This window comes from Thunnus albacares, chromosome 13 (genome assembly GCF_914725855.1).
Source record: "Thunnus albacares chromosome 13, fThuAlb1.1, whole genome shotgun sequence".
NCBI classification, from domain to species: domain Eukaryota; kingdom Metazoa; phylum Chordata; class Actinopteri; order Scombriformes; family Scombridae; genus Thunnus; species Thunnus albacares.
The window spans coordinates 3,956,718-3,969,669 of record NC_058118.1 but is presented as its reverse complement, the minus strand read 5'-3'; the positions used below and the strand labels follow the sequence as shown (position 1 = coordinate 3,969,669).

Genomic DNA, 12,952 nt, shown 5'->3' with positions numbered 1-12,952 from the left:
ATTTGAGTGTTGTCCAACAACAACATAGATACTGGACATGACTCATACTGTATATATGTCACTGTGTGTGTTCAGGAATGTAATAATCTATTAGAACAGCAGCCAGGCTCTGACTGCCTCTACCCTTCCCAGCTTGGTAAAAAAGAGCCTCTCCACTCGTCAGTACTTTACTGTGCGATTAAGATGCTAAAGGGCCCTTTTCACAGACACAGATTAAGACTAGTCCCAGATTATAATTTTCAGTTCAGTGTAATCTGTCAGTGAAAGAAATGTCCTAGTCTTGGACTAGCCTTAATCCCCCCATTTCTGAAAGCAACCCAAAACATCTTCTGGGCTTCCTCACCTTCAAATCTCTGTGGACAATGTTCTTCGTGTGGCAGTAGTGGACAGCAGAAACAATCTGTGGACATGAGGAGACAGACAAACCTGAAGCGCTGACAATTAAATGTGAGGATTGGTGCAATCTAGGTAACAAGAGGCAGTGAGTTCTTACCTGTCGAAATTTGGCTCTGGCTTCAACCTCCTTCATTCTTCCATGAGACACGAGGTAGTCAAACACTTCACCTGTGAGTGAGTGATAAATAAACCCAGAGGCATTATAGCCATACAATTATTTGATATACTGACGATATACACAATACATTTTAATCACATTAATTCAGTTTTTTATATTTATAAATTACAAGTGCTGTCAAGTTGTCAATTTCAAGTTTATTGTCCCCAAAAGAAATTTTTTCTTGCAGCCAGGTGAAACATAAAACACACGGACTAATTTAGAGGAGAAGATTGATATCACTCTCATATGTGTCCATTCAATATGAAGCTAGAGCCAGTATCCAGTTAGCTTAGCTTAGCATAAACACTGGAACAGGAAAAAACAAGCTAGCCTGGCTCTGTCCATGGGAACAAAATCCGGCTACCAGCACTAATTAACACATTATAGTTTGTTTAAAGTCAGACTATTTAACTTTTGAAGGAAGAAATAACAAATTCTTCTTAAAAATGAAAAGTTGGATTAACAAGCAATGAAACACACCTTTATTCAGTTCAGTATACAGTTCAGTTTTGCTGCTAGCGTGTTACCTGGGCTGGTACGTTCAGTGTCTTAATAGCTTACGTTAGCCAAGTTTAGGTAGATATTGCTGCGTTAGTAACATTACTGACTCTGTTTGCTGACATTATAAGTCTTTTCTACTTGTGCCACTGCTGCTCTGTTTAAATCATTTCCATAATCCCACAGCTGCCACACTCAAAGTGGCTGCTGTGACAGTAAGTCAACAAGACTAGGTCAAGACCTAATATATGACTAGACCGTGTATGGTCAGTGTGTGAAATTGTGACCAACGTGTTACCAGGATAGTCAGCTGTAGTGTCTATAATGTGAATTCCTGGATCTGCAATTTTCTGTAGTGGTCCCAGTAATATTTTCTGGTAAAGTGTACTGAAGTAGCATCACATGACGTAGTTAAGCTACATTTTAGTCATAATATGAATGCAGTTGCAAGAACAATACTTTCCACTTATATCTTGGGATGTTTGATTTGAAAGATAACTTATTTTAATTCTAATTATAACTATTCTAATTACCTATTTGTTAACTCCCCCTTCTCTTTCATCTGTTTCACTCTGTGGATGTATCTTGTTTTTCACTCTGCATTGAGTGTTTTGTCAAGACTGATTGTTATTTGGGCTTTAACTGTGTGCTCTCCCTCATGCCTCTATGCGCCTTTTTTCTGACTCTTTTCCGGTCGATGATCATAGCGGCTGCGATGGAAATGAAAGTTTTGACAGCATTTTGCAGAGCAGCCGCCCCATACTAAACTGATATAACAACTACATGAGTCTCACATTTTACCTGCAAGACTTGTGTTTTAATGATGTTGGTCATCGTTTGTGTCAGACAACGTCAGAGAAATAAAAAGTGTGCGTCTTGGTATTAGTTCAGTTATAAAATCCAAACGCACCACAGAGCGTCTCTCCTGTTGGCTGCTGACAGCGCTGCCAGCCGGAGAATCGATCACACTGGGCGCTAGAGGGGGAGACGCACAGACGCTGGTACATGTCTGTTCAAACAGGAGTTTAGCCGACTTCACTGCATTTAACACCGGAACTGAGAGTGTCAGAGCTTAGGGCAGGAAACACAGTCACTCTGCGTCATGCTGCTGTCCTCCACTTTCATCATCTCACACTGATTCATTTTGAAAGAGTTATGGCCAATGAGGAAACTCGAACACCCAGCCGGCCAACCAATAGTGTAACTTCATCACTCACTCAGGCACTCGCAGACAACTGCGGTTATATGGCTGGTCTGTTGCTGGTCCCACCAAAAATTACATAGTTCCACTTTAATCTATACAAAAGCAGAAGTGTTTCCATGTCTTTAAACTAAGCTAACCGCAAAATTGGTATAGATCTCCTCAGCAAATTCTTGGCAATTAAGCGAACAAACAAAAGAACAAAAGATACATAAATCAATAGGCACCAATTGACAGCATAAGATCAAACTCGGAGAAAATGCAGCCATTATCATCCAACACAGTCATGATGGCTGGATGTACTCCATGTTTTATGTTATGCTGTCACATGTCATGTACTAATTCACATAGCACTACAGTAATTCCAATTTACTACTAACAATAGTGACACTTAATTTGAAATCAAAACTCCAGACCATAGTACACCCCAGGGGAAACAAATATCTGAGCATTTGTGTGCACCACTTTTGTTAAACCCACACACTGGTCAGCAAAACCGGTCACAGGCGCCAGTTATGTGGCTGCTTTTGGTCTTGAGCTCTGTGATATTTTTGTCCCACCCCGGATTCCAAATAATAGAAATAAATATGATTTTTTTCCCTTGAAAGAATCTCACTAGGGAAATAATAATAAAATATAAATCTGGGATGAGTAAAAGATAAAAGAACTTTCTCTGCTCTCACGAAATGTTTTTGACTAAACTTTCATCCCACCTTCCGTACAGTCCCTTAGATCTCGTTTTAATATCATTATGTTCATGAAATATAAATTTTGATACAAGTGGAAAGTTTCGTTTCATTTTGGTTTTCACAAGACTTCAGGCATCCCTACAACTCCATATGGTCTTTTTTTTAAAAATCTTAGATTCAAAGTAATATGAGCCTGACAGAAAGCAACATTTGAAACTGTGTCTGTGACATTCTCCAAGGTCACACTGAGCAAACGATATGTTTTGGGTCAGAACACAAAAAAAAACAGAATAGGTGACAAGAAACTGACACAAACAGAAACATAGCAAAAGGCTATTGGAAGCCAAAAGAAAAGGAGAGCAGTGTTGTGTTTACAGTCAATTTAAACTGCAGCACCATTACTGCAGAGAGGCTGCTCAGTTATTTATGTTGCGGCTCCATACTTTGAACCTTGAATGTAGAACTGTACAACACCTATTAGAGGAGAGTCCACACTCATCATTTATAAGGTACTGTCTTTCATATCAGATTACCAAAAAAAAAAAAAAAAAACAGCTGCTATTAACTGCAGTCAATTAAAAGTATTCCCCAATATCCAGATGTTTTTTTTTAATCTCAAGAACATTATTGAAACTAATTGACGTACACTGTAAAGAAGTGACTTCCTCATATCAGATCAATTATTTAATTAGTTAGTTACTATTAAAAGACAGTGTAATAGATTCAATCAATTGTCAAAGTGGGCTCAGATGCAAAATGAAATTGATACATTGTTCCCACATTGTGGTGTCAATTATATTTTGCAACATTAATTGACAGTACAAGCAGTCATTTTCATTATTTTCCTGAACTATGGAGGGAATAACAGGTGTAGACCTAAAGGAACAGTTTGACATTTTGGCAAGTACTCTTATTTGCTTTCTTGCCGAGAGTTACATGAGATTATTAATACCAATCTCATATGAAGCTGTAACATGAAGCTACAGCTAGCAGGCAGTTAGCTTAGCTTACCACAAAGACTAGAAACATAGACTGTATAAAAATAACGGACGCAGCCACTGGTAACCCATTGGTTTGTGGACTCTATTCTGAAGCCTTGAGTTTTGACCATGGCCATATTATTTTTTTTGGAGCCAGAAGTGATGAGAAGTGACCATATTTGGATGAGAGTGTGGAGCTGAGGAGGAGCTCCACACCTCACACACCACTGTGGTAGCATCTTGTCAATAACGAGGTATATTTGTATTTCTTTATTAATTATATGAAGAAATGTATATATACGCTGGCTCTATCAATGGTATAATCAGTTTTGTTTGTGCATATGTTGTATGTACATATTGTTCTGACAATAAAGTTAAACATAAAAAACACTTTCCCCGTTTCTAGTCTTTATGCTAAGCTAAGCTAACTGTCTCCTGGCTGTAGCTTCATATTAGTGTACAAACATGAGAAAGGTATCAATGTTCTCATCTAACTTTCAGCAAGAAAGCAAATATGCTTATTTCCCAAATTGTCAAATTATTCCTTTAAGCTGTTCTTAAGATGAGGAAAAAATACCTTTGAAACAAACCAGTGTTCCTGCACTTTCAGCATTAGCCATCTTTTCACAACACATCCAATTAGAACCACTAAACTGCATGAAATACTAAAATACATATCATAGCATTTCCTGGACATGACAGTCAAGGTACCCACCTCCACTGGCGTACTCCATGATTAGGTAAAGGGTCTTATCCGTCTCAATCACCTCGAACAGCTGTACTGTAGCCCAAAACAGAATCAGATTAAAACCAGATATATAAAAACAGATCATGCTCACGTTATAAATAATAGCACAGCCGTCTGCCTATCTGTCTTAATACTGAGGAACCCGCCGCTAATGCTGTGGGGGTTTTTGATCCATATGACATTTCAGCTTTAGAAAATCCAACCTCGTGACCTCTATATGAGGTCTGAGTCGCTGCTTGCTACAGTTCGGTCAATGAATGCTCTAAAGCTCATTCAAAGCATTATACCTCCGTCTGGTCACACATATGGAGGCAAAACACACAAACACACATGGACACACACTCAGACACACAAACATAAAGCCTGTTGAGATGTATGCATGTGCCTTACCTATGTTAGGGTGATTTAAGCCTTTCATTATTCGTACCTCCCGAAAGAGCTGGGAAGAAGAAACAAAATTTTGTTTTAACACTCTCTCCACACTGCAGTAAATCTGTGCTTTAAAATGTATTGACAAGGGCATTTTTACAGATTTTTTATTCATTGTGTTCATGGCAAGAAATATATTTATGTATTATATTATTATATTTATGTATGTAATATGGAGTTGAGGTGGGGTTTCTCAACATTTTCCGGACTGTGACCCTGTCTGTAGGTCCCAGAATTCACATGAACCCCAGCAGTTGTTGAGCTGTCAGGTTGTCATGTGAATATCTGTGTGACATACTTTTATTTCGCTTTTGCGGCTTCTCATTTTAACCTGATGAGCGTTAATTTCAACAGCTGGAATATGAACCGTTACAACATTCAAAATAATTCCTATTTATCAAATTCAATTATTTGTCAAGTTAAAATGACTTCTTGCAAACAAATGGCTTTAACTCAGTCTTCTGATGATATAAATCCCAAATATGAATCATCACCAAAACTTATCAAATGTTTGAGGCTAAAGTCCAGTCTAACCACTAAATTTAACTGAAATAAAATTATGAGATTTGTCCTGCTGAGACACACACACAACCTCCTAATCAGAGATACAGAACCTGTTAAATCTCTTTGTCATTTGCTTTACTGTCAATGATCCAGCTTTTATATTTGCTTGACATTTGTCTGTTAATACCTTGTGAATCCCATTAAAGTTGTAAAATATAGCAATTTAAGCCATTGCAGAAGAATTTCGGTTGCAGTGCAGAATTTGACATCCCTGCATCTTTTCACTGTGGTGTCAAACACAAATTGGACTCAATGATTATCTCCTGTATACCCCTAAATCTCTCTCATATTACCAGGCTTCAACTTATACTGGGTGACTTCACCAGTAATGCTTGTCCCGAGTAATTTTGGCAGCTCAATAGTAAGATTAACATGGAAAATTTGCCTACTATAATCATATTCATTAGCATATTAATATACAACTTCATAGATTGGTGAAGGGAGTATAGAGGCAACATTACATGGATTGGTTGTTTATATGTCATATAGTCTTTATAGCACAGTTATGTGGAATCGATTCTGCTGCTGATACCAGAATAAGAACCCCTCAGAGATCGGGGGTGGACCGGTACAAGCAGACAGATTTATACTTTTGTTCTAAAAATAACAATACGCCTTTCGGTGTCTGATATTCATCCAAATGAGAATTTGCGAGGGTGACAACAACCAAAAAAATCCTACGCACCATAAAAAAAACCCAACAAAAACAAATGGCCCACACACAAATGTGATGGATCTCCAGCCAAAAACAGACCAACTTCTACTCTGTCTGCGTACTTCTCACTGCATGTGATATGTCTACTCTGGGATATATTTGTACACTTTGTCAGAGCACAGCAAGGGATTAAATGTGAGCCAGCTCCCCTGGTTTCACGTATATAACAGTACAGTCCCTCAACAAAAGACCATTATGAAACCAGCAATATCCTCCACGTCGTAGTCTCTGCAAAACAAAACAAAAAAACAAACAAACAAACAAAAAAACCGATGGTGTGATAATCTTTTCTCCCTCTTTTCTCAATCCTCCCCCTCTCCTGTTTCCCGATGTGTCTCCCTCCGTTCCCTCCTCCTTCATTCAATTCCTCTAGCCGTCTTCTCCTCTAGCAGTGCCACAACGTCACTGTTGCCATAGCGACCCAGGTATTAAGACCGGGCTCTTTCCCAGCTTCTCCAGCTGTGCTAGAGGGAATCTTGGGATACGTAGTGCTGAAGCATCTCATCATCCGGCGTCCCATTAATTCCCTGCTCGTCACGGCGAGGCTGAGCGGTCAGATCCGTCAAAACAGTAAAAACAATCCCCCGGCAACATGTTCGACCCCGCTCATCGCTAACGACCGCAAATAAATAGCAAACCTACGATGACACTGACAGGGATGGACACACATGCACTGTGGCTCCTATTGCAATTCCTGGCTGCAATTAAAATCTAGCAGATGGAAACAAATTGAATTAAATGCAAGTTTCAGCTTCAGTCCAATTTCATCTGGCACATATTTTGTATTAAGGTGTCCTCCAACATCACAGAGGCCAATATAAAAATCTGTAACCTCCTCCTGTAATCTGTTATTTCCTCTTATGATAAATCCTTCTTCATGGATGTTGGGATTTGATTTTCACATCTGTGATTTCACTTCCCTCTTTTCCTTCCTCCCCCCTTTTACCAACCCCTGTACAATACATCTCCCTCTTTCCTTCTCCCCTCTACATACATTACCATCCAGATTATGCTAATATGGGCTCTTTCATGTCTTCAGCACTAAGGATTTTCTCTAGCCCACGGGTATGTAAAGAAGCCCACTATCATCGCCAGCCAATTGTAGAGTATTCTCTCCAATCAGTGGCCGATCCTTCACCTCTCTCGTCAATCCTGTCCTAAATGTTGCACCCATTGTCTCTCACGGCAGCCGGTCCGGTCCAAGACAAGCACCAGGCAAGAAGGCAGGATAACATGCAAATTGGGATTACAGTTCCTGCAAAGCATCTAATATTCTAGCAGGTAAGGTAAAGAAAAACATTTTCTGTCATGATATAACAACTAGAATTATGATGAGTCAAAGCATCCGGATTATAGGAAGCCAGCGATCAAAACGGCAACGGCTCACTATGGGGAAAGTAAATTGCATTTATTTACTAAAGCCTGGATAATAACAACCCAAGGTCATCGCTATCATTGCTCTCTAAATACAGAGATTGAGAAAAAAGATTATTTACAAAAAAAATGTCAATAAACCAAAAGGGTTATTTTCTTTCATCGCTATTTATTCTGATATTTTTATGATGTTGTTACTGGTAAAGCGAAAAATAGTAACAATTCTATGGGAAGATTTTCAATTCATCCATACCTCCTATTTCCAGTAGGATATATGACATAATTTAGGGGGGGGGGGGGGCTTTAATACCATAATACTGTTTCAGGGGGCCAAGAAATCCTACCTATACCCCTGCTAGTTTAATCCTACATTTCACCTCATGTGAAGAAGAACTGGTCTTTTTACTGTATGTAGCAAGACATACAGACATCTTCCAGTCAAACTACATCACACGCACACTACACACATATAAAAGAACAATCATTTCATCCCTGATTTGATCCTTGTGGTCTGTTCACTTCTTGCCCACAGGCAGAGCAGCTCATGCAGGCCGAGGGGAGGTAGAAAGAGATAAGAGAGAGGGAGGGGACAGACTTATGGCTCAATGAGGGAGACACTTTGGCCCATATGTGCATATAAGCGGCATTATGGGTAAATATGACTTGACTGAATGGTTGTCTGGCTGCATTCTTTGTCTCTCTAAGCTTTTATTCACATGTATTCCATTACCACATGATAGTTCTTTAAGGTTATCTGACTGTGTGTGATGCAGCTGCATTAGGCACACATGACCAGGCAGAGAAGCTTTTGATTGATGTGGTTGGATGATAAGTTAGAGCATGTGATCAACCCATGATCAAACGGCCTTCATGTCAGCCATATTGTGTCTGGATATATACCAGTCCTGGTCTCGTGCTCCAGATGTCTTTACTGTAATTTCGGGTCCTGAATCTGAGTCAAGTGTGTGTCTGCGCCATGCTGAGGTTGCCCTTGATAGCTGGCGAAATCCAAAGTGTCCACTGTTCTGCCTCTGACCTTCATGCACAACAAACCTCGAGTGTCCACCATTCAGGCTCAACATTCAACATGCTGACCAGCAGGAAAACAGAAGCCGGCTCTAAGCTTTTCTAAAGACACCCTTCACAACGAAATGGCCACCGAACCTAACATCATTGCCCACAAATCAGCTACAAATGCGTTGCGGTTTTCTTTGTTATCCACAGCGACGTGTGTTCAGGGAAGACAGATTAAGAACACAAATACAAAAAAAGGAAAAAAAAAAAAGGGGTGGGTTGGGTGACCACGGTTTCTGAGATGAGTCACCCCTCTCTCTCAGGGCAGCGATTAGCCCAGAGAGAGACGAGAGATGATCTCTGGAACAGAGGTCTCCTCTCGCTCCCATCCAGTCCCTAGCACCTGCCAAACAGCATCACATCCCACGAGCCCTCTCTCTATCAGCTGCTCTCTCATTCCTGCCCCTTCTGAGGGGGACACAGCTGAGGATAAACCTGAACCTCTCAGTCCCCAACGGCATATCAGTATTTTGTTGAATTACATCAATGTGATCAAATCGTCCCCATTTTTGAGCCATGCTGCTGTTTATTAAGGCAGATAGTATTAGACAAGTGTAACGTTTGTTTCATTTTTGTAACTGAAAACATGATGCACATATTCCTCAATAAACAATCCATCAGTATAAAGAGGAAAAACTTACCTTTTGTAGGCTGGTTGGGTTCAACTGAGTTTTGTCAATGATTTTTATTGCAACCTGGAAAAGACATCAAGCAATTTTTTAATGAGGAAAAGTTAACACATCATCCTTATAATATGCCTTTGCTTATAACAGCCTCCTTACATGATGCTCAGAAGTCTTTTCTACTGATGTCATTGATCCATATCCAAGATTCCTTTCAACATCCAAAAATTTAGAAAAAATAGTATTCCAAGGAGAGTATTGGATTGGCTATATCTGTCTACCAAAGTAGGCAAATGTGGACTGAGGCCACTGTGAACATTTAGGCTGTGGTAAAGTCAATTCGAGTGGTTTTAATCCCCGCTGACTTGCACTGGCAGGGCTAACAGAGGCTATAATGATGGTTTACTGCCAATTTCTGAAACAACAAAAACGACATTGGTTTCAAAGTATTTAGGTGTCGTAAGGACATGGCCTAAAATCCGAGAACTAATTTTATACTACACTAGTCCCAGTTCAGTATGATACACATATACATTTCTGCAGTCATTTAGTATCAGTGTTTAAATCCTAGAAAGTAACTGAACAAATAAAGACAATGCACTGAAATCATTTTAATTCCCTTAGAGAAGATTAAATGAGGAGGTGAGATAAGATTTACTTCTTTAAAAATATGTTGAGAAGTATGACGCTGCCATTCTTAAAGGGGAACGCCACCGATTTTTCACATCAGCATGTGTTTCCAGGTGTTGGGGATAGAGCTGCAACGATTAAGTCGATTAATCGATCAGTTAACAACTATCAAGTTAATCGATTTTGATAAGTTGATGATTTGACAATTTTGATAATCGATCAAATGTTTTGAGTAATTTTTTAAGATGAAAAGGAATAAAGCCTAACATTTGGGGACGTCAGCTTGGTCTTTGGGAAACCATGATCAACAATTTTCACCATTTTCTGACATTTTATGGACCAAACAACTAATTGATTCATCGAGACAAAAGTTGACAGATTAATTGATAATGAAAATAATCGTTAGTTGCAGCCCTAGTTGGGGAGTGCTACTGCATATGTGAAAAAATCGTATAAAGCCTTTTGTGTCTCCAGAGGCAGCTGTGTGAAATCTGATAAATTGCCTCAAGTGATGTCACTTAAGTCAGCGTCAGTTGGGGCTGAAGACTACAAGTTTGAGAGTAAAAAAAAATCTGGGGATGTAGAGTTATAAAAAAAATCAAGAGAATCAAGTTGCATCGTGGGTAATGTAGGCATGTAATGCTAAATCAGTGGAGAACTCTTTTAAGCACACCAGCAACCATCAGCTGAAACCCGTCCATCTCCTTATTCTCTCCTCCCACCCTGGACCTCCAGTGCCCCATGTCTCACCTCCTTGCCCGTCAGGATGTGGCGGGCCAGCTTGACCTTGGCAAAGTTTCCTTTGCCAATGGTCTTGAGCAGACGGTAGTTGCCGATGTGCGGCTGCTCGTCGGAGCAGGAGGCGATGGAGTTCCTGCATCGAGCGCCCAGTGAGCGGCTGGACTGGCTGGTGGCCTTGTCTGAACGGCTGGCCCCCAGCGACACATGCTGGAAGAAAATGATGGGGAGGGGGTTAAAGAGAGGAGTGAAGGGGGGGTCAATCACTGTGCCAACACCAATATCACACACAGCAGCAGCAGCAGGCTGGCCAAGGACCTCCAGGACTGCCTGTACCCAGGGAGCATTGATGGTCTCCAGAAGCAAAATGATCTGCCTCTGCAAGCTGGTTATGAACTTTGTTCACCAAAGAATATAGTGACAATATGCTGAGTTTAGGCAGAAACTAAACTGATGTTCAGGCAGATGTTCAGGGTACTCGCTGTCATGCTGTGTCATCACTCACACTGAGTATCTGCACAGATGAGTGTATACCACAGACATAAACTACACAGGTAAACATGCTTACAATAAACAGCCCAGCTTTATATACAATCAGTATACTGAGGAAGTGAAATGTTTGTGCCACATCACCAGAATCATTCCACCAGATGTTTGTTTCATAAACACAAAAAAAGAGTAATGTTGGGCTTCATGTGAATACATGCCCCTCATTTCTGGCTTAACAGCTGTTGTCCAGCACATGAACACTTGAGCATATTGTTTCCATTTTGGGTTCAGCATCATCATCTTCTTTAGAAGTCTACCACCTGACTGCTGGAAGATGTCTTCATGCAAGATGACAGTGTATGAAGGTTATGCTTTTACTGCAAATCCAAGGCAGCCCTGAAGCTTCCACGGGCCTGTAAACAGTTAGCTGTGCTGCTGCTGCTGCTGCATGCTACCACCTGATGCTGCTCGATTCTGGACCCAAACGCTTGGGAGCACTGTGCAGCGATGATAGAGTCCGAAGCTTGAGTCACAGATAATTTTCAGCCAGGAAGCAGAGCAGAAGAGAAAGGGAGGACAACAATGTGCATTTACACAAACAAAGCTTGATGTATTACAGTATGAAACAGCTTCTTGTCATGTGACAAACTAAGGCCTCAACACTGAAAAGATACAAGGGAGGATAGAGAGAGACGAGATGGTGGGGGTCGGGGAGCAAAAGCCAATTCCAGGAGATAAAGAAACCAGGATATCTGATGGAAAAGGAGGTGAGGCAGAGGGCAGTAAAGAGGGAGACAACCAGAGAAATGGTAACCAATGGAGAGAGGAATATAGAAGGAAAGAGTAAAAAAGGGAGCAGATGCCGGCACAGTGGTCCCTGGCCAGTCTCAGGCCCTGAGGCATCACACTTCCATCCCCCCAGCATGTCATCCTGCTCTCAGCTTCACACACACACACACACACACACACACACACACATACAAACACAACCACGCAGCCTTAAGCCCCACCTTCAGACACTCCCTCCCTTCCATGCTTCCATTCCTGTTCTCACGCCCCTGTTCTCGAGCCAATTTGGACCCTCTTCCTACAATCATAGACGCCTACTGTAAGAGTCCCAACCAACAGCACCAGGGGCTTTTTCACAGCGTGCAGCAGAGTACATTAATCCACCGACTGTACGGCGCACATCAAGCCAAGCTTCACCTGTGCCACTGTGGCAGCACAACATTTCTCCCGGTCAATTCACTCATCTGTCATCATCGTTTAATTGTGGAGTGATGACAGCAGATCGAGATCCATTCTAATGGAAGGAGCGGATCTGCATTTATAATCAATCATGCACCTCGTAAACTCGCACGCTTATGCACATCCAGTTACACTTACGCACACACACACACACACACACACACACACACATCTACTGGCTTAACCATCCCTCTGTGCTGAAAGCTCTGCTAACAAACAGATGGGAGGGAGTCTTGCCAGAAGTGTTTAGGGCAGAGAAATGACATAATGCAACGTCAGTCAGTCATGTCACCATTTTGATATACATTAATAAGGACTGTGAATAGATAGATACATAGATATATAGATATATAGATAGATAGATATATAGATATATAGACAGATATGCAGACCCTG

The 12,952-nt window shown here is 40.8% G+C and overlaps 1 protein-coding gene across 5 annotated transcripts in view; it reads right to left on the bottom strand.

Moving 5' to 3' along the window:
- Window positions 1-12,952, bottom strand: part of mark4a (MAP/microtubule affinity-regulating kinase 4a) — a 29,351-nt gene that overhangs the window by 14,958 nt on the left and 1,441 nt on the right. For 3 of the 5 annotated variants that reach the window (XM_044370024.1, XM_044370025.1, XM_044370027.1), the window contains exons 2-7: window positions 10,832-11,029; window positions 9,470-9,523; window positions 5,063-5,111; window positions 4,640-4,705; window positions 494-564; window positions 344-400 (exon numbers count right to left, since the gene is read on the bottom strand). In XM_044370024.1, the coding sequence (XP_044225959.1) occupies window positions 344-400; window positions 494-564; window positions 4,640-4,705; window positions 5,063-5,111; window positions 9,470-9,523; window positions 10,832-11,029 (495 nt within the window). Of the gene's footprint in view, window positions 1-343; window positions 565-4,639; window positions 4,706-5,062; window positions 5,112-9,469; window positions 9,524-10,831; window positions 11,030-12,952 lie in introns of all 5 variants that reach the window. The other 2 variants (XM_044370023.1, XM_044370026.1) reach the window with 1 other exon arrangement.